The sequence below is a fragment of the Pseudoliparis swirei genome, chromosome 6 (genome assembly GCF_029220125.1).
Source record: "Pseudoliparis swirei isolate HS2019 ecotype Mariana Trench chromosome 6, NWPU_hadal_v1, whole genome shotgun sequence".
Lineage (NCBI taxonomy): Eukaryota > Metazoa > Chordata > Actinopteri > Perciformes > Liparidae > Pseudoliparis > Pseudoliparis swirei.
In genome coordinates this window covers 23,055,659-23,078,417 of record NC_079393.1, presented here as the reverse complement: position 1 = coordinate 23,078,417, position 22,759 = coordinate 23,055,659, and the positions used below count along the sequence as shown (strand labels likewise).

The 22,759-nt window shown below is 48.0% G+C and overlaps 1 protein-coding gene across 2 annotated transcripts in view; it reads left to right on the top strand.

Moving 5' to 3' along the window:
- The window catches only part of znf423 (zinc finger protein 423), a 128,569-nt gene extending 123,978 nt beyond the window's left edge, over nucleotides 1–4,591 (top strand). For both annotated transcript variants that reach the window (XM_056417068.1, XM_056417066.1), the window contains exon 21: nucleotides 3,623–4,591. In XM_056417068.1, coding sequence (XP_056273043.1) covers nucleotides 3,623–3,652 — 30 coding nt within the window. In that variant the 3' untranslated portion in view covers nucleotides 3,653–4,591. The remainder of the gene's footprint in view (nucleotides 1–3,622) is intronic.
- Nucleotides 4,592–22,759: the final 18,168 nt, after the last annotated feature.

The window sequence follows — 22,759 nt, the reverse complement described above, 5'->3', positions numbered from 1 at the left end:
ATGCGACAGGGCCATATTTCCCCTGAGCCCGGGGCTCTGCAGGCTTTAGCCTCGCTCCCTCTAAGCAGTTTAGGAAAAACAATGACAGGCCTCTGTATTGACTGGTCTGGCCTGGAAGACGGGCTGTTCTACTACAGCACACACACCCTCTGCTATAAAAAGAGCTGTCGAAATACGGTGGAATAAAGTCCAAACCTGGGTTCCCGTTCATATTTAATTCATTTAGGCCGTTCAGGAGTTTCTTTTACAAAAACAACGACTAGCCTGAACTGTTCTCACGGAAAAGGAAATGATAAAGCATCAAAACGTAAACAACCAAAGGCTGCAGCCTCATACGATACGGCATGCAGTGACATCAAGCTCGTACTCTTCCCTCAGGTGGAGAGAGACGTTGGTCTGCGCGTCACTTTTGCTCGTTGTTTGCTCTTAATGCAAAATTCCTCCCCACTTACTTCTCCTGTTTCACATTAAAACACGTCCAGGAGGTCCAGGGAAATTATCGCCTTTGCTGAGCTGGAAAGCTTTTATTGTGAAACTTCTGCAGGTGTGCAGTGTAATTAAATGCAGCTTTTCCTGAGAATTGGCCGCACTGATCAACGGCCTAGAACCACAGTAAACACTATTAATAAGGAAACAGTCTACTCCTCCTTCTCCTCCTCCTCGTGTCACCCCATTTTTTTTCTCTCTAGAATATATCAATTACTCTGCTGTAGAGCAGATGTCACACTGTGACACACAAACACACACACTTGTCATCGATTCCCGTGCTCCATAATCAATACCAAGCACCCCACAACATAGTCAATGAAGAGGAGTAACTGGAAGGTGTGTGTGTGTCTGTGTGTGTGTGTGTGTGTGTGTGTGTGTGTGTGTGTCATATGAAGTGTGTAGGATGACCGACTGTCACACTTCCGTCCATTACATTCCTCTCTCATCTCAATCTCTTTTCTCCCTCTCTCTCTCTCTTCTCCTCTGGGCTATTTCCAGCAGTCCACTGCAGCGCTGCAAGCTCCTCCAGGGAGTGACCGTGGCCTCCCTCCTTCCATCCCTCCTTCCTCTTCCTCTGTCCCTTCTTTCCATCCCTCACTTCGTCTACAAATCAATACGGCAGCAGCAGAACCCAAAGAACCTGAGGGAAAACACACACACACACACACGCACACACACACGCACACACACACCCCTTTCCTTCCTTCTTCTCCTTTTCCTTGTTGAAGTCCTCTTCCTGCTGGGCCCCTCTTCCTCTCCTTTCACATTTCCAATGCCTGTGACCTCGATGTTAGAGGTCACGCATGAGGCAACGGTACAATGACAAAAGCCAGACACGGATGTGCAGGAAACGGGACAGATGCACAGGATGACATATTGCCCTTTCCTCTTGTGTTCAACACGATCACATCAAGAGGAATGAGCCTGACCTCTGCTGGCGATGAGAGGAAATGCAGCCAGTTGGAGCGAGAGGCTGAGGCTGGGAGGAAGCATAGGGTGAGAGAGAGAGAGAGAGAGAGAGAGAGGATGGGTTTTTATCATAGTGATAATGGGGTCAGTGGCTCCCAGTGAGATGTTTCCTCAATAGCTAGGCCTCCACACGCACACACACACACAAACACACACACACACACACACACACACACATATACAGAAACAAACACTTGTTTTTCCCTGTCCCGTTCATTATTATTTTCTCATTTGCTCACACATTTCTTTGAAACCCCTCTCCTCTGTGTCACTGAGTTGTGTGTGTGTGTGTGTGTGTGTTTGTGTAGGACATTAATACCCTTTGCTTTCCTCTGGATGTGATAGCTTGGTCTCTAAAGCCTCTCTCTCCCCCCCCCCCCCCCCCCCACACACACATACACACTTGCACACGACGGGGCTCAACAAAACATGCACAGTAAGATAAGGGCCATAGAATGAAAAATAAGTTTTATCAACCCCAAACCACGTATAATCCTTCACATTTCTATCCCCATCCACCCTCCTCGCCTCTCTGTGCTGTTCATCCCCCTATTCCCGCCTCTTTTTTTTTCCGTAGTGGGGCCTTTCTGTGAGAGAGAGCGATTAATCTGAGAAAGCTGCTTTTAGTGACGGTGAAGGTGGGGGACTGCGTTGATTGGGAAGATCTCACTGGGAATTGTGAGTGTGTTGTGTGTGTGTATCTGTAAGTGCGAGTGTGTACTGTATGTGTGAAAAAGAGGGTATGATAGGGAAGGATTTCAGAGGGAATTTCGAGAGAGAATCTTTCATGGGGAGAAAGGAGGTAAACATCCATGTGGAAATGTCTCTTCCACACACACACACACACACACACACACTGAGACAGACAGACAGACAAATTCCCAGAGAAATCTTCCCAATCATCTCCAGCGAGCACACACACACACACACACACGTGCACAGACGGTATCTTCCCAGCTTTAGATGTGATCCTAGCCGAGTTCCTAACCAGCAAATCCAGATCATCACAAGTTCAGTTCCCCATTGTAGCTGATGTGGAACAGCCCCAGAGTGTGTGTGTGTGTTTGTGTGTTGGGTGTGTGTAGTACAGTGTGACCGTTGTGGTGCCTGCCTTCGTTATGTGCACGTACACATCCATCCTAAATCTCAGTTCCTCCACTCTAGTTATTTCTATTATTTTTGTAAAGTTTTCTTTCTTTCTCCATAGTGATTATGTATTGTTGTGAAGTCGCTGATGCCTTCGGAGAGATGTGAGTGTAGGCGTCTCCGTGGAGACGGTCCGTGTAAAATATTAATCGCAATATCAAGAGACGCAACGAGTTTCACAGATCTGAATAAACAAATCGAGGCTCTGGGTTCACACAGAAGAGAAATGAAACCAGAACAAACGATACGAGCTGGAAGGGGTCAGTCCGGACCAGAGCAGGTGACCAGAACAGGTGACCAGAGCAGGTGACCAGAGCTAGGTGACCAGAGCAGGTGACCAGAGCAGGTGACCAGAGCAGGTGACCAGAGCTAGGTGACCAGAGCAGGTGACCAGAGCAGGTGACCAGAGCAGGTGACCAGAGCTAGGTGACCAGAGCAGGTGACCAGAGCAGGTGACCAGAGCAGGTGACCAGAGCTAGGTGACCAGAGCAGGTGACCAGAGCGGGTGACCAGCAGGTGACCAGAGCAGGTGACCAGAGCTAGGTGACCAGAGCAGGTGACCAGAGCAGGTGACCAGAGCAGGTGACCAGAGCTAGGTGACCAGAGCTAGGTGACCAGAGCAGGTGACCAGAGCAGGTGACCAGAGCAGGTGACCAGAGCTAGGTGACCAGAGCAGGTGACCAGAGCTAGGTGCTGCTTTCATGAGACGATGAGGCGCCTTGTGGGCGTCTCAGTTTTCTGAATGCTTGGCGAATGTCCGAATGTTCCTCTTCCCGTTCTTCTTCCTCTCCATAATCTGCGCAGCAGCAACACCTGGATGCTTTGCCTCGTCTGGTGTCGTCGTCCTTTCTTCCTCTCCATCCTCCTCCTCCTCCTCGTCCTCCGCCAGGCTGAAGGAGGAGGCCTTGTGTTCCTGGTGTTGGGTGGGGGTGCGAGTGGAAAGCACTCCCCTCACGTCGCCCATTATCTCTCCCATCATGTGTCCTCACGTGTTCTCCCTCTCCCTCTCTCCCTGCAGAACCACACACTGAGTCAGCACGCGCAGTGAGACCGAGGCCCGGCAGGATCTCTCGACTGAGACCGAGGCCCCCGACCCGGAGCCGGCAGGGGACGCCCGTCTCCACATCACAGCCAATCAAAGTGTCATTTGCTACTCACATGTAAAACTCTAACGATCGCGCCACTGGGCGCGGCCATTAGGAGCAGCGGGGGAAAGGAATATTAATGGGATATGCTATTAAATAAAGAAAGGAAAAAGTGGGTGAGGGAAGCGGTTAGATGAAGGAAACGGAGGAGTGAGAAAAGGTATTGTACGTGCAGTATTTTGTATTGTCCCTGCCAACCCCCCCTGTCCCCCCACCAGCTTCTTCCTCCTGCCCTTCTCCTTTCCTCCCCATCCGTCACTCCTCGGGTCAGGCATTTTATTTTTTTTAACAAATAGAAAAGGGAAAAAAAGCAAGAAAACATCCTTTTTTGTTTGCGGGTTTTTAAAATTAGATTGTAGGAAGAAGGCGTCGCTCTCTCGTCCCCTCAGTTGCTTATTGTATTTAACTTCATAGGTGCCAATTTCTTTGAGTTTTCTTTCTGCCATATGCGCTTATGTTGTTTTCATTTTTGTACCTTTCATTTCCCGCCGTAAGTAGGTACTTGTGTTGTGATTGTTTGTTTGCCAGTCGTAATATTCCTGAGTTTTCTTCCCCCCCCCAACTCTCCTTTTTATGATTATTGTTATATTTTTCTTTTCTTTTTTGTAATTACTATCAAAAAAAGTATCAAACAAAATAAAGTGCAGAAAAACATATGTTTCTTTTTGGGGGATTGGGTTTTCCCGTCTCTATGGGGCCTATAATGGTTATTGTAAAAATGAATATCATCGATTTCAGTGCGTCTGGTCAATGACTGCTTTTTAAATGTGAATCAACCAGATTGCAATAATCTAGTGCAGACAAAAAAAGATAAAACAAATAAATAAATGACAAATAAAGAATTCCTGTGTGATGTGTATTTATTCAAAATAACTAAATATGCGAGCTTGCCTGCATATCGTGTCTTCAGGAACTAATATCTATAATATTCAAGTGCAGAACTCTCCAAGTTGGGTGAAAATACTAAACATGGTGATTCAGAGATGTGATGGTCAAAATGAAGAATGAACCTCCATAAGTTTAGAGCAGATAGTTGTACATTTCATCCCAGAGCTTTAGATGATGCATCCAAAATATGAATATAAAGACGACAACTGGAATAGGAAAGAAGAGAAAACACATTTCTGCTACCTTTTTTTATTTTGGGGGACTTTTCCCTCTTCTTTTGCTTATGTTCTTGTGGAATATGTCTTCAGTGCTGCAGAATAAAGGATTCAAATGAGACCATCGTCATGACGCCTTCCACCAAACCGGAAGGGTGTGTGAGCGAAGGCTTCGGGGACCAACACTTCTCAGATAAACGCCATTTTAATGGATGATGTTATCAACCCCTTACATCCTTTATCCCAATACAAATATGATTAGAATAGATTTTTTATTGTAGGACAAAGAACCAAAACACACACACACACACATACACAGCTCGTCATTTCTTCCAAAAAATGGCCCCGTGCTTTCTGGGTAAAAACAGCGCGACGCTTCCCCTCTATTGTTTGTGCTTTCCGGTCATTCCTGCACGCTGAGTGCAACGACACAGTCGCGCACATCAGACTTCCTTCTTTGATGTGTTGCAACTCTGAATGAGAACACACACACACACACACACTCCAGCACAGTGGACGTCTTCACTCCCACTCTGTGCAGTGAGTGGGAGTCCAAGAGAAATCCGGGAGATCGATTCGACGGCATCACGCCGACGGGTCAGTTTCACATTCAACTTGAAGGTGAAAGCTTGGCGGGCACGAAGACCGTCGAGGTGAAAAGCCAACGTGGTCACCCTGTAAAACCAAGGGATCGAGTTCATGTTGACCAACGTGTGACTGAGGAATACTGATGTCACCACATACCCATTCGACAAATGTTGGCCAACTTCTCCCGTCTCTCGCCACGAAGCAAAGACTGTCCTAACACCGGGGACCACGTGCACAAAGGCTGACCGGCACTCATCACACTCCAATATCACCTCGCTATTGAATATTGTACCTTAATAAAAGAGGATCGCCAAAGTGATTACCAATCACCCGCCTGTACCCATTGTGGTTCGGGCGTCAGTCACTCCCTCTAAACCACAGATTGTCCTCATGGTGGCACTAGAGGAAAAGTCTGGAGCTCACCAGCTAGAATTCATCCTCTGGGAAACATCAATGATCTGGACACACGAGTGTGCCGGTCCAGTTGGTAGATCTTGGGATCATCAGAGAGGACTCTGCCCAGCTGTTGGTGCCAGATGACAGTCGTTTATAAGTCCTTGTGATTCGTCGTCATGTATCGGGGGTTGTATGAAACACTGAGTCTCATTTGGTGTTGCGGTGGCCTCGGTGACACCAGACCACTTGCCGTCTCGCTTTTATCAGATATCACACACGGTGTTGTTCAACATGGCTGACTCACTTGTTTAGATGCAACCTTCTGTTCCAGCAGCACCAGTGTGGCGGGCAGCAGCTGACCCCCCCCCCCCCACCTGTTAAACATCCACAAAGTTAGTGTGGAGGGTCAAATCATACATGTGTTCTATTGAATTCATTGTTTTACTATCAAAAAGTATCACGAAACAAAATAAAGTGCAGAACACCATATGTTTATTTTTGGGGGATTGGGTTTTCCCGTCTCTATGGGCCTGTAATGGTTATTGTAAAAATTAATATCATTGATTTCAGTGCTTTTTAAATGTGAATCGACCAGATTGCAACAATCTAGTACAGATAAAAAAAGATAAAACAAATAAATAAATGACATAAAGAATTCCTGTGTGATATTTCTTCAAAAGAAGTTAATATGTGAGCTTGCATGATTTTAACACTTACATTGTTTTTGTGCACCAAGCACCAGAAACTGACTTTGAGGAACAACTTCCACGACCACGACATCCACTAAGTTACAGACGGTCCCTGAAGTGGACGCGTAAACAGAGTGTGTTGAAGTGATGGTCGGCTCTGCCTCTCTCCGCCGTCCAGCCAACAGCCACCGGACACACAGCTGTTGACCGAGACACGTCTCGTGTTGATGTTGCATAGTTATATAATATCATGATAATTTGGAATACTTGATGCGGCCCAGCCTCGCCCAGCCTCCACCTCCGGCGGCCCCCAGGTCGGTTGAGTTTGAGACCCCTGCTTCATGCCTTGTGGGCTGGTTGACGTCCAGCCTCGTGAAGGCTGCACCTTCAGTGGGCGTCACTCTCTCACCCGCTGACCTCGTGGCCTCACACAGCGTGGAGCCTGTTGCCCTCAGCTAAAAGCACCACGCGCGTCCGTCTCTGTCCAATAGCAGTTCCTGATGTATTCGACCCCCGAGGCCTAGAAGACCCTGAGACCTGGGGGTCAGGGCCAAGGCCACGAACTGCACCGTGTGTGTCTCGGCTGATGACCTCCGTGTTGCATGTGCTTCCCTATCTTTCCCTCACGTGTTTCCTGTCATCTGTACTCTCGGATATCTAATGAAGGCACAATGGACCTAAAATAGGATTTGATTACAAGGATTTATGTACGTTTGATTAAACTGTACGAAACCCAGGACAAGTCTTTTTAATGTGTTTAATGTTTTCGAGATGCTTGAGTGGAGGTTTTCTAATCGACGATGCTTTTGAGATGCGTTATGTAAAATGTAGGGTCCAGTATTTTTGGAGCTGGGAACCATAAGTCTGGATGTGTCATACATGGTCCAACCATGACTTGCTCCGCGTACCCCTGTGACATTTGGAGAGCAGATTGACCCGGTGTTAAAATGCCCCGAGCCGTTGCAGTCGAACACCTCGGGTAGAGGCCGTCACTCCGACACGAGGACGTTTTTCAGTTGCAAGGGAAAAAAAATCAATGTCTGCGAAAACACCGTTTACGGCAGTAATCCTCCAATCTAGACCTCGGGGTCGATCGACTACCCCCCCCCCCCCCACACACACACACACACACACGCACACACTAGTTTGAATTCACCTGGCATCCCAGTCCCAATAAGTGTCCGATTAGACGTCCGGATGAAAACGGCCCGGCAGAATAAACTAAGCATCGATCCGGAGACAATGATTACTTCCATTACTGAGATAACGAGGACAGTGGCTGTTATTGTTGGCAGAATTTCTCGCCGCGGTCCCAACAAAGCGTGGCCTCGTGACCCTGAGGCCTGGCGTGCGTTGAGGCCTTGTTCATCAGATGTAGCTTCATGAGAACATTTCCCCACCAGCGACAGCCCTCCCTGCCCGTGTTCATTTCACTCACATCTTTTTGTCTCGGCCACTTTGTTCAGTAAATTCTCTGTCGCCTGTAAACAGCTGACGACTTCCACGTCTTTCTTTCACGACATCAACCTGCTTCTGGTCGTCTGGACCGTAACTTCATGATCCTCTCTCGTATTCCCAGCTTCATTCTGCATCAAAGCTCAACTCCATTATTCGTTGGCTGGCCGTCAATTGGGTTTTAATCAAAACGTGGGCTCGAGAGAAAAAAAGAGGAGAGAGTGAAAAGCAACATTTAATCGAGGAGATAAATTGAGCCGTTGGTATCCCCGTAGCTCCATCGACTTCCTGCCAGCGGTGGAAGGCGCCTCAGCCCTCAGCCGATTACAAACCTGCCTCGCCAGTTGTGCATCAAGCTGGACTGCGCTGCGTTGTGCCCGACCATCTGCCCGCTTCCCACTTCACTGAGCATTTTAATTGCCTCTAGACGGACAGCGTTGGCCACTTGTTGGCGCTTCCTAAAATAGAAAATGAGGATGATCAGACGAAAACGAAAATGTTATTGTGAGGTCACGACACCGACGCCGCGATGGGTAGACGGTGACTTTCTAAAAGACTTAAAAAATAAAAATGTTATTTAACATCTGCCTGCGTGCAGAGCAAGCTCCTCACTTCAGAGGGAGCGAGACAAGTAAAGGAGTCACCTTCGCCGTCATGGTTTTATAGTCGAGAGATAACCGTGTCTATGTGGTCTGCCAGGCAACGCACACATCACGCACTCATGTACACAGGCAAGCGTTTTAAGTAGACACACACACACACACACACATACTAGCTGACGTTCGGGGAGCGATAGAGATGTTGGATCAGAACCAACCGTTTTTTCTTCTGCTTGTTTATTCCTAGATCAGAGCAGCAGTAGTGAGCATAAGCAGGAACAGTATTAAGAAAGGTCAACATTTTAAACTCATTCATTTGGCAGCAAATTACAATCAGCCCAAGTTTAGGATGAAATGCACGCCTTGAATGTAGGGTTAGGGTTATAATATACAATTATAATGGCCAAAATGATCACATGGGACCATATTGATCCTGTAATCATGGCCCTGAAATAAAATGTGAAGATAAATAAATAAAAGTGAAAATCTATTTAACATCACATATCACGTTTAAGGACATTCACGATAAGAAATGGGAGCAGGCGGAGTGATGATCGGGATGCAGGGAGCACCGTGCGGCCTGTCGGGTCAGAGGGTCACGGTGTGTTTGGGCTCCAGCAGAAGCTCTGCTGCTCAATGCCGACCTGAGCACAGTGAGGCTGGACGGTGAACATGTTTACTCTGAGCTCTTATTCAAATCACACATTTCTTATTTTCCTTTCATTCTGTATGCTGTGAATGTGTGTGGTGTACCTGGGGCGACAGATAGGGCGCCAGCACATGTGAGGAGGATTCACCTGAGTCTGTTAGAGAAGTTATGAAGGCCACGCGGCTCAGGAATCATGTGTCGGCCTTGGTGATGGATCATGTTGCTCAGGTGGATTAACAGCATGATCCAAAAAATGGTGTTTTAGTAGCATGGCACATTTTTTGTGCAAAATAAAAAAATGTAAGTAATTTTGATCCTAGATTTAAAATAATACTGTAAAGTAAATATGTTTCAATTCTGTTGAAACATTGAAGAACAATAAATCAGTTTTCAATTGTTTTTTTGCCAGAAAACAACACATTCTGTTGCTGAAGGACAGCGGCACCACAACACAGCCAATTCAACTTTCTCAGTCCAATGTTCATGCAAAAAAACAGAAAAGAAACGTGCCGGGAGGCATTTGGTTGCAAATGGTGGTGAGTGTTTTTCCAGCTGTAATCACAAGGAATACGTGTGTGTGTGCATTTTTGTGTTTTTCACCAGGTACATCTCCAAGATGACTTATAAGCTTTCCCCTCGCACTCAGCCACAGCTCACAGCGGGCTGCGGGGGGAAGATGTGCTCAGCGACACTAACAATGCTGCCAGGCCATTTTCGCTGAAAACTTAAAAGCCCAAATGTCCCCCACATGCTGACAAGTGTCTGTTGAAGGCAAAATAAACGGCAATAATTCAAAATGTCAAAGTGTCTATTTAACGGGAGCGCCACGCTGTTATGTGCTTAGTTGTTTGGGTCCGGTTCAACGCCGGTAGGAGGTAAATCTAAATAGCATTTTGGCTTGTTAGAGTTTGGAGAAGTTAGATGAGGCGTTGGCGACGCTCCACAGAGCCAAACATGTGCTCATTACAGCGAGGCTCGGACGGACAAACAGCTGGATACAGCTCCCCTCCCTCTGCTTCTGTGTCTCTCTGCCCCACTCTCTTTTCATCCCCTCATCTCTCCTCGGTCCTCCCATATGTCTGAAGTGTCACGGTCCACCGGCTGCCTCTCCTCTCTCTCCCTCTGCTCACATTCTCTCTCTTCTTCCTGGATGTTGTCTCCTGAGCAGTGTGTGTGTGTGTGTGTGTGTGTGTGTGTGGACCTGCTCCCATTAAACACGCATTAAGACTAATATCATACCAGAACCCACACAACCGGTCCAACCTGACCGACGACATTTGATTGCTTCGAAACCCGCCTGAGCCCCGAGAAAATTGAAAAACTATTGTTGTGAACTTCTGAACGCCTGCGACCCCGCCCCCTCTCTCAGGTCTCCATATGTAACTTTGAGAGCGGCTGCGCCGTGTGGATGTCATGTGAGTCTGGAGAGCATACCACTGGACCTGACGGGCGACGGAGACGATGACGACGAGGCAAGCTGAGACTAGATTAGTACCCGGAAACTGATTTGCAAGTCTTGCATTCATAAAAGTAGGCCAATAAAGTAGCCATAGCCATTATAACCATAAGCCCAAGCTATTCTATTAAGCGCCAGCAGCTTAGCTCCTGACTTCTAAGCGTGACAGTCTGCTATGTGATGATGTGAAGCGTCCCGGTCGGCTTAGTACCAGTGACGGAGAATATATAATGGAGAGGAATAAACCGTGCCACTTCACCACATTTGTCAGAGTGGAACTCTCGTTGTCAAGCAAAACTTTATGTGTCACCCAGTAGCTCTGATTGGTTGTTGGTTGTTCTCTTCAACATTGACAGGAGTGACGGGATTAACCCTAACATGACAATCATGATAATACATATCACAATATAACATATACATATATTGTGTACAGTCTGATATCCGTTATTTGTCAGTGCTCCATGATATGATACTTTCTTCTACAGGAATAAGAGAAAAGAGGTTTCTCATTGTGCTTAAAAAAAAAAAAATGTTCAGTCAGGCCGCTAGGCACCGGTATCGTTTTAAAAGTACCGGTTTAGCACCGGTATCGGAAAAAACCCAAACGATACCCATCCCTAATTAAGACGCCCCTGCAGCACCGGAGCTGCTCTGAGGACGATACAAAAATGGACCGCGTTCAAAATAAGTGAGATTCGCGACATTCTCCCGAAAAAAACAACAAACGCTGAAATTCAACACTTTTTCTGTTCCTTTCAAGTTTATTTAAATATTTATCTGTTAAGTTTCCAAATATTTATCCGTCACGAACCACGCTTCGATCCCCCGTGCAGCATTTTATTAAAAAAATAAAATCAGTCTATTTTAAATGTGTGAACGACAACGCCAATGGAAGAGCACAGGCCTCCGTTACCGTGGGACCGGTGTGTGTGGCAGTTTAAAGGATGTCAGACTATTCTGCATGTCCTCACATCGAGGCTCTTGCACAACTTCTTCACCTTCACATGGTCTCGACGCGTATGGAACATCATGCGTGACGATAGCTGCCACCTACCTGCCACTTTTCAAGAGGTGAGGAAATAGTGGACTTGATTTTCAGAAATGCCTTTTACCCTCACGGAGAAGTCCGTGATAACACTCTCTCCTCACATGTGACGGCTGACACGCACACACACACACACACACACACACACACACACAAGCAGACTCCCTGAACTGCTGACTCCGGGGTCATGAAGGTCAGGAGGAAAGAAAACCATGTGAGCGTGCGTGTGTCACATGGGCTGCACTTGGCTTTGACCTCTGTGTGTGTTCATGTGACCTCAGTGTGCGTGGGCCAGAGAGTATACAGCACAGTCAGCAGAATCAATAGGTTCATCTTTACTGTGTGTGTGTGTGTGTGTGTGTGTTACTGACCTTGTTTGCCTATTATTGGGGACTAGAGTGCAGAAGAATGACACGTAGCCTTCTTCCTCTCTTTCTATGAACGAGGGACACGGTTTCCCCGAGTGACGACACCTCATCAAACAACCATCGGTCGTTGCTCGGTGGCCTTCAGCATTAATTGTTCTAATTTGACAATGTTACCTTCCTATCGCACTGCCCTTTTTTGTAAGGGGGGGGGCGGAGACATCTTTGCCAGCTTGTGTTGCTGCACTGGAGAATACAACAGTTTTGTTTTCTTGCTGCAAACCTTCTTGATTTGTTTCATTGCAAAGACAAAAAAAATGCATTTAAAATTTCTTTAAAGAGCATCTTTGCATCCTGCCACGCAACAGTGGAGATGACACAACATAGCACACACACACACACACACACACAGGTTATGTAAGGTTCTGTGTGTACTCTGTGTCTTCTCTGTGTCTCCTCTGTCTCCTTGATTGTGTCATTCCCTGCACCTGTCCTCAGCCACTCTCGTCTCGTTAATGTCTCATGTCATACACCTGTTTCCATGTCGTACACCTGTTTCCCCCCCAATATATTGTGCCACTCTTCCCCTTGTCTGTTGCTGGATTGTTGTCTTGTTTCCGTCGTCCCGTCTGTCGTATCTGACCCTGCCTGCTTCGACCCTGCCTGCCTGCCCTGAACCCTGATTCTCTGCCTGCCCCTCTTTGGACTTTGTTGTTTTTTTGTCTGGAAACGTTTGCCTCATTAAAGAGCCCCTTTTTGTTTATTTACACTGACTCCTCGATTCCTCTGCACATGAGCTCCTGCACCTCGCTACCTGTGACGTATCCCTGACAGGTTAGCTCTCTATTGCTCTCTCTATTTCCTTCAAGCTCTCTTCGCCGCGGACGCCTCGCCCGGTCGTGTGCGTGCGTTCATGCAGCCCTGTGTTTCCCTGTCAGGCTGAATGTGACGCACAGCTTCCAGATAATCACAATCCCCGATTTGACTGTTCAATGTGTGACGACTAGACTTTGTAAGGAGTCACACGTTTCTGGTGCCAGTTGTGGATGCACTTTTTAATTTATATTTTATTGAAATAGGAAAATTCCTCTTTGTTTCTGCAGCAGTGAGCAACGAGTGAAACAACAAGTCTGAAGGCGCAGGGGATGTGTGGCCTCAACGGAGCGGTAGGATTCTGAGTTGGTCGGGCTTGTTGTCTACAAAGCATATAAATGATGTGCACACGTATACACACACGCACACACACACAAAGTGCAGTTCTGGCTTGAGGCGAGCCTTCTAGGCAAGCCTTTACTGTTGACCTTGACCAAGGCAAGAGAGGAGCTGGAAGGCTGGGCATTTAAAAAAATGAGCTGTGTGTTTGTGTGTAATTATCCTTATGAGGGCTGCAGATGAATATGGTGGCAGCAGAAAGCCCAGGAGAGGTGGTGATGGCATGCAGCACACACACTCTCAACACAAAGGAACACACACATGATGGGATCTGTCCATCCTCTCTCCACCAGGGAGTCTGGAGCAGGGCCCACTTACACTGACTCTCATGTGGGTTCAGACGTGTGTGTTTGCGTCTAGATGTATGCATCTGTTTGTCTACGTGTGTGTGTGGGTGTGTGTGTGTGCGCGTGCCTTTGTGTCGGTATGCCGTTTTTGAATCTCATTTGCTACATTCCTCTCTTTGTTTCTGTTGAATCTACAGGGGAATGGATTTATTAAGTTTGTCCTGCAGGGTTGTGAGCGTGGACATCCACAGAAAGGCATGTGTGGTGTCAGGGGGGGTCCTCTGCGGTATGTGTTCTGTGTGTTGTTGTTGGTTTTGTGTGCATGTGTGTGCCGATGAGTGTGTGTTTGCTTGCATCCCTGTGTTGTGTACTATTATTGTGTGTGCGTGTGTGTGTGTGGGGGGGGGGTCCCAGGTTCTGTGGTCCGCTGAGATCAGATGAAAGGAAAGCGGCCTGTGACTGATCCACTCCTGAACAGGGGAATTCAACCCCCCTCTCTCTCTCTCTGTCTCTCTCACCCCATCCTCCCCAGTTACTGTCATTCTCTCTGTGTCTCCCTCCCTTGTGATGCTCCCCATCTCCCCCTCTTTCATTCTCTTCCTCTCCGGGCTTGTGACCCACTTTTACCACCCACATTTCCCTCTCTCTCTCTCTTGCTCTCTCTCTCTCCCTTTCTCACCCTCTCCCGAGTCCCATCTGAAGACAGCCTACCGAGAGCAAACCGGGGGACGCGGAAAGAGAGACAGAGAACAAAAAGAATAGCAGAGCGTTCACACGCACACACACACACACACACACACACACACACACACACGAGAGCCCCCTCTGAGTGGTTGCTGTGTGAAGGATCTCTACACAGATACGAGTTAGTGTTGGTAAACACAGTTTATCTCAGAGATGGGAGGAGAGGTCGAGGCTGTGACTCGTCTTTAGTCTCAGTGTGAGGCTGTTGTCGGTGTTATTTTGAGTGTGTGTGTGTGTGTGTTTAACACTGCCTCATTTGTTGTGTTGCTGTTGATTTCTTTTTGTCCCTCACAGTGTTCACCTGATCGGTCAGAATAGAATCAAAAAGGATGTTTTTCTGAAACTGTGTCCTTGTGGGTGGAGCGCTCTCCTTACAGGGTGTAGCTGTGGACAGTGACTCAGAGTCCAGGTGGAGGGTCAACACTCCTCAGGTCAGTCCGCCGTCTACTTTATTTGCAGATAAGCATTTTTTTCGCTCATCTTGTCAATATTTGTAAAAGCTTGTAGAAGAAACGTTTGTGAAATGAGACTCTCTCTGCGCTCCTGTCTTCTTCACTGCGGCTGCCTGCAGTGAGCACTTCATCCGGGACGTACCATTACGTCACGGCGGGGGAAACCTTGAACTCTGACCCTCTCGCTCACATGCGTCTGCTGACGCTGAGGTCTGACACATGTTCCTGGCGTTAATGTGTTTCACGCCGCGCTCGACGTTTTCTCCACAAGTCACGAGGAGTCGAGCATCGGCACGTTGAAGTCCAACTGTTCTCTCCCAAAACTTCTATGACTTGACACTTCCACAAGTGGCTTGTCCAAAGTCTGGGGACCGGGATTCACTTCCTGTTTCATTTGCAGAGCCCCTCGTCGACGTCGGGCCACTCCAGTGTTTGTGTGGATTTTCACAACACAATAAAACAGATAAACCTCCTCCTGTTCTGGCCCGGCGGAGCGGCGGAGCAGATGTAGCCGGCTTCGTGGGGAGAAGGCCTCACTCTGCTATTGTTTGTTGTTGTTGTTGAACAGGCATCCTTGTCTTATTCTAGCATCGCAGATCGTCCAAATATGTCCACGTCCAGAAGCAGCCGGAGGAGAGGAGTCACGCCGGGCTGCATTCCTCTGTCCTCAGACACGATGTGTCTCTGGATGTTGTCCAGACTCCGTCGGCCCTCTGGCGCTCACCATTTGGCCCCGTGATGTTCTTTTGCTCGTTTTGCGTCTTTACTGGCGTCTGGCGTCACTCTGGACTTCAGTCGGCTGAACCTGCTCACACACACGTATTCTAACGCCTTATTTCCTTTTGTACCCGACAACCAGCCGAGAGAGGTGCGGGTCCACTTCCTGTCCCCCCCCCTCTCCGATCGGCCATTAGTATTCAGGAGGTGTTGCCCGCCTGCTGCCCGCCATTCATTCCCCAGACAGCGAATCAGCCGGCGTTGATTAATTTCAGCCTATTAGCACCCTCGTTCCCCTCCCCCGGCTCCGCCCAGGTTAATTCCCCGCGTGCGAGCTCCTCAGGCGGGGGAGGCTGCTGGGTGAGCGATGGCAGAGGGGTTGCCAGGGAGCCAGTTGTCGTCAAAATGATATTAATGAGTGCACCGCTCTGGCCCTATGAGTGTGTGTGTGTGTGTGTTTGTGTCTAATTGTACGTTTTCAATTTCGGGGGTTTGTATGCCAAGAGAAGGCAGGTCAGGTGTGTGTGTGTGTTTACGTTAAAAAATGCTGGCATACATCCGTCCATACGTACATGCTTGTAGAGGCTGTGTGTGTGTGTGTGTGTGTGTAGCTGTGTGTGATATCCAGCAATGCCATGGCCTGAGGGACAAGGGCTTGTGTGTGAGTGAGTGTGAGTGTGTGTGCGCCCTCTGCGGAGGCCTGTCCTAGTTTCCTTCCGCTCACCAGGGAGCCGGAGGATCCGAGGACTGACGCACATCACCTGACAGCCGCCCCACTGCTCCACGGCCCTCCACCGCTTATGTGTGTTTGTGTGTGTGTGAGCGTGTGTGTGTGTGTGTGTACATGACGGAGATGAAGTGTCTGGATGTGTGGGAATGTGTTGGGAAATCCATCAGTTGGAGCTCCGTTCTGTGTGAGCGTGACCGTGTTGAGTGTGTGTGTGTGTGTGTGCAGACGCCGTGAGAGAGTGAATTTGGGTGTCCTGCTGTGTGTGTCTGTGTGTGTGTGTGTGTGTGTTTGTGTGTGTGTGGCTTGGGACAGAGTGTTGAAGACAGTCGTGCTCCACTTCTCCTCAACAAAGGCTGAATGCTATTTGGACTTCCTGGTGTCAACACGTCATCTCAGCGCCACGGGCCTGTAATGGACCTGTAACGCATGACATCATTCACCCGTTCATACACTGATGGGAGGAGCCGCCTGCCCTCCAGGACTGAAGGAGGGCCAGCGGCCCACTGAGCTGTGTGTGACGGCTCTGCTGACCAGAACCAGTTTGTCTCTTTGTCAACCACCATCGGGTCACCTCCTCACATGATGTCATCAGAACTTCTTACTGTCCTGTGTTCTGTTGAGCTTCGGTCCTGAACATGCGCCACGTCTCCGATGCATAGCTGAAACCACGGCGCTTCAGGAAAGTCAAACTCATGGAGGAGCTAAACTTCGTCCGCACTTGAACTCGCCGTCCGTCTCTCCACGACTCTGACAGCCTCTATTATTTGAAGGTGAAGGGTCACATTTGGTAATCCTTAAAATATCCATAATCACATATTTTAAATCTCCCGTGACCTCTTCCATCCGTACCTTATGAGAGGCTGATAGCATATTCATAGTCACACGGGCCTATAGGCGCCCACGCCCACTGCCCGTGTGCTTTATTCAAGAAAACTGTCATGAATATCTCATGGGCTGCTAATGCCGCGTGCTAAGTCAGGGTCTGGAGACATTAAAGTTTTAAAAGCACGTTTGACGGGTGAAGAAAGAAGGATCAAGAGAAGGGCTGAGGGGAGCCGAGGAACGAGAGGAAGGGATTTAGGAATCGAGCGGTGGGAGCTCGTGTTAGTTTGTGTGTGCCGGTCGGCCATGTTGGAAACAACAGAACAAAGTGAAGGGCAGAAGGAAGATGGAGGACTGAAGACTTCTGGGAAGTGAAAACCCTGCAGTCAGATACGGCGCTATGATGAGCCGTGTGTGTGTGTGTTTTCAATAATTCATCGTCTTTAATCTTCAGGGGTGTGTGGCAGAATTATTCTGAGTGTGACCCCCCCCGTCCTCGGTAATATTGCTGATCTGCGGTTTAGAGTACGAGTCGTTCTTCTCCTCACTTCTCTGTCCTTTAGGTAATACTGCTGACCTTTCAGTTTGGCCTTCGCTCTGCAGAGACCAACCTCCCACCTGAAACGGTGTGTGTGTGTGTGTGTGTGTGTGTGTGTGTGTGTGTGTGTGTGTGTGTGTGTGTGTGTGTGTGTGTGTGCGTCCATGTGGGCTTGGTGCTGCGTTGGTGTTTCACATATGAGAGGTCGTGACCCTGCAGCCTCGAGTACACTTGTCTTCATCTGACTGATTACCTATTAACACCCTGGACACTCACTCACTCACTCACACACTCATTCACTCATACACACATTCCCACACTCAACACTCACACACTCAACACTCACTCACACACTCAACACTCACTCACTCAACACTCACACACTCATTGACACACTCACACACTCACTCACTCATTCACTCATACACATTCCCACACTCACTCACTCAACACTCACTCACACACTCAACACTCACTCACACACTCCGAGCTCCGTGCTTGTTGTGTGTTCTTGTTGTTCTCGTTGTCCGTCCTCAGGTGAGCGGCTCCTGGTTGTGATTCTGTGCCTCCTCCTTTCAGCTCCTCCTTCCTCCTGCTGCTGCACTCCTCCAGCGCTCACGTCTACAAGATCCTCCTCGGCATCGGTGAGCTAGCAGGACAAAGAGACTGTGAAGACATGTCACTGTCACCACGACACACGTGTTATATAGTTACACACGTGTGATATAGTTACGTAGTGTTGAACACATTTGCTTCTAAATAAACGAGTCAATTCAATTCAATTCAGTTTATTTGTATAGCCCATTTTCACAAATTACAAATTTGTCTCAGAGTGCTTTATAATCTGTACACATAGACATCCCTGTCCCCAAACCTCACATCGGATCAGGAAAAACTCTCAAATAACCCTTCAGGAGAGCAACAGAGGAGGATCCCTCTCCAGGATGGACAGAACAATAGATGTCATGTGACCAGAATGAATCATTATAAACAAATACAAATACGGTAACAACACAATCAATGAATATGACAGAGTGTATGAATAGTTGGTAGTCGGCATATTCCACAATCGAGACCTCCACGATCCATCAGGCAGATGGAGGTAGAGAGGAGGAGTGGGCGGAGTCTCAACAGGGCCATGGCATAGTTGTTAGTAGTCATAGTCCACGATCCAGACCTCGATGATCCATCAGGCAGATAGGATCTATGACGTCTCATAGACATAGACGTGAAGTCAAAAGGACTCCGGAGATGAAGCAGAGTTAGTAACGTGCAATAGAGAGATACAAATTCATCCATCGAGAGAGAGAAGAGGAGAGAGGTGCTCAGTGTATCCTAAACATCCCCCAGCAGCCTATCAGCCTATAGCAGCATCTCTAGGGGCGGGACCAGGTGGACCTTATTCAGCCCGAACTATAAGACTATCAAGAGGAAAGTCTTGAGTCTACTCTTCATGAGGGGACTGTGTCTGCCTCCAGGACTGAAGCTGGAAGCTGGTTCCATAAAAGAGGAGGAGCTTGATACCTGAAGGCTATGTGCTGCGGTCCTCGTGAGGCTCTGACATCAACTCATGTTCTTCCTGTTTTCATCCTGTGGTCGTGAGCCGGTCCTCGGGGTAGTGACGGCAGACTTTGCATCGGGGACGGCACGCTGGGGAGCGGATACCTGGGGGTCTGGACATTCCTGTGATCGGAAAGGTGAGCGCACACACACACACGCACACAGCCTGACTGTCTCGGCTGCATTAAACAGCTCATAGTCATCTGCCATCAATTAACTATGTACAAATATGAAGCCTCATGTTCCTCACTTTCATTAATTCATTAATCATTAATACCACGGCACGGTGCACTACGGCGCCGGGCCGATGGAGCAGCTGCTGCTGGGCGTCTCTATTCGTCCGCCTTGCATCTGGCTTATTTCCATAAATACTGGTCAATCACAGCCGATTCCATAGTGACCTGCACACAGTGTCCCACATGGGGACCTCCCTCCATGGTGTCCACGGTCCCCAATGTACACACAAGGCACACACACACACACACACAGACACACTCTTTGGACGGCCTCACCTTGAACCTCTTCACCGTATACCACCTACAGTGCCAGAAGACATGCACGCACATGTGTGTGTGTGTGTGTAGGCGCGTATCGAGGTGGATGCACACACACACACACACACACACACACATTTTGCCCCATTTCCCACAGCCAATGGAAGTAAAGGTTATCCTCATTTTGGCCAATTAAAATCAGCGTGATTATCTGCAGCTTGCCGATTGGTTGAACTTGGTTCTGATGGATTTTATGCGAGGTCACTGGGTCGGTGTTTCATTGTCTTTCTTCCCTTTATGAAATATTCATTTGTAATTAATGGGTGGAAAAGTTTGAGCTTGCGTGTTTTTCGAGACCTGAATTATTTACATTCATAATATTTATGTCTTTATTGGCTCAGACATTTATTATGTGTCGCTGGTGCAACGTAAACAGATCACTTGTAGTTTCTAAAAACTCTGGCTGCGGATTGGTCGAAACGTTAGTAAATAAGGTTGATGTGTACACATTATAGCCACTGATGAACCGCATGTCCATGAGTCCAACATTCAGTAATATTAATACACTGAATATAAACATGACCCTTGATTAGGAATATTTAAAATGTCAGAGAATTTTATAATCTGATTTTAAAATAGCCTAAATAGACTAAATTAACCTCACAGCGGTGTGTAAACGAGGCACACGACACAATCACTTATAGCATCTTAACAATGAGTTGTATTCATGTAACTTTCATATAAAATATTTAATATTCCATTTAATAAACTAGTCTCCACACGGGCGGTCGAGGCTGACCTCACTAAGTGGCTCTCGTGGCACATTATTGACAGCCTGATACATTCAAACGATTTAATCTTTGATTTTGCTTGAAGGTAATATGTTATGCCGGCCTATTCATCCTATCATGGCAGCCAATCACTGCGTGTGCACCTCTGCACCTCGTGTACTCTGCTTATTTTGTTTCCCACAGTTGTATTTTGCCCACATTGTACCTCGGTACGCTCTCAACAATCATGTTTTCCATCCCAGTGTTACTGAAGGTACTCCGTGCTTTGAGGTGTATTTATTGTGTGGCATTTATTGCGGTTTGGGGTAGTTACCGGGACCAAAGGCGCTGCGGCAGCCACAGATTTGCATGGTGTGTCGGACCCTGTAGGAGACTTCTCATAAAGACTCAAACTGGAAGAGAAGAATGGACCTTTTGCGGCGAACAGAGGGACGGAGACAGACGAGTGGAAAATAAAGCACGCGTGTGCTGCCAGTTAAGGTTAGTTTGAATATCAAAGAGGAGCCCGGTGGAGAACACCTGAGGCTCAGGGGCTGGTGACGAGACGCAGAGACACAGCGGACGGCAGCGTTGCTCTTCGCTTCTCCATTGTTCTCTCGGTTCAGGTGTACATGTATTTACATACATGTGTCTGCTCTGTTCCCTCTTCCCATTTGTTAGGGCCTCTCACGGAGGTTGCTCAGATTGTACCATAGAGCCATTAATGCATGCACACACACACATACACACACACATGGACTCCTGCCCTGCAGCTTCACCACAAAGGGGGGGGCGAGGCCACGCTCTACCTGTCAGTCACCGGCTCAGTGTGGCAGGGTGGGGTCCAGGATCCGAGGGGGGACATTCAATATGTCCCATTTGTCTGAGCATCAGAAAAATTAGGAGAAACAGAAAATTAAAATTCAAAAATATTTCTAAAGTATTGTAAATAATTGATCAATTAAGGCTCAGGGAGACGAATGTCTACATACCAATACTCAATATATGTGTATGAAGGTACCAACACATTCAATGATTCATTTGTTTTCTTTCCCACACGCTTTCAGATCGGATGTTTTGGGCATCGTCGTCGGGCAAAATGCCCAATTAGCTTTCAGCGTTGTGTAATTTGTTCTGGATTTAGAGAATCAGCTGTGATGGTCAACTTTGGCTAATAACAGATCATGTCAGAGAGCGGGCCTTCCTATTGGCTGCTATTATGCCTGAGAGCTGCAGAGCACATGCTGCTGCTGCAGGGCCGTGTCACAGGTCACTGAGGGGGGCCTTTTGCTTGAAAAATCATTTAAAACTACAAAATAGCAAAAGTAGATTGGTTTTCTGTCGAACGGCTCATTACATTTGGTATTATCCTAACGCTCTTCATTTAGAGTTGTACAACAATGATTTGCTTTGATTTAAACCCATAGAAGCCGTTCCACTACAACCGCACCACTTCCTCAAAGAAGGGCCCGACTTCCTCCCAGCGGCGCTCGCCACTGTTCCTCAGCGAAGCTTTGGGACGTGCTGTGTGTTCTCGTCGTCGTCATGTCGTTGAGCTTTAATTGACTCAACTAGGATTTCTCAGTCCTCTAATGACACCACTTTGAGGACAAGTCACGCTCATTAGCTCCCAATGATGGTCCATTCACACGCAATGTGCCAGATGTGCTGCGGTTTGGGGATACAGGTTGGAGGATGCTTCTTCCTCTCTGCAGTATTTTAGGAGCATCAATACTTTCCTCCGTGTGTCTGTTTCTGTGTACATCCCTCCCACGCTTGTCTTCTTTAATGCTCCTCACTGATGAGGACCAGAAGAGCGTTGAAGATGTCTGAAGACCAGAAGGGAGGAAAGGGTGGACATATAAGCGGTGACAAAAAGTGAGACGAAAAATACGGCATAAAGGTCGGAAAGGACAAAAAAAGAAAAGAAAGAAGAAGAAGGGGGTGGAAGGGCATGTCCGTCTAACCAGTGGGACGGCGCCGGTTGCTGGGGTGATGGGCGATGTGAGCCGGTGATTAACGGGCGTCGTGCGGGCCGGGCCGTTAAACGGTGTGGGATTAGAGGACACGCGGCGGCCGTTCACCGGGGGCGCTGACGCCGCCCCGCTCGCCACGACCTCCGTGGCTTAGCCGGGCTTTCATCTGGCTGAGGCGAGAGGAGGAAGAGGAGGAGGGGGAGGAGGAGGGGAAGAGGCAGATGAGAACGGAGATGGGTACATAATTGTGAAGATATCAACAGATAGTGTGTGTGTGTGTGTGTGTGTGTGTCGCCAACCGGCGATGTCCGCTGATAGGCGTGTGTGATTGGCTCGACTGGCCTGCACCACAATAATGAGTTC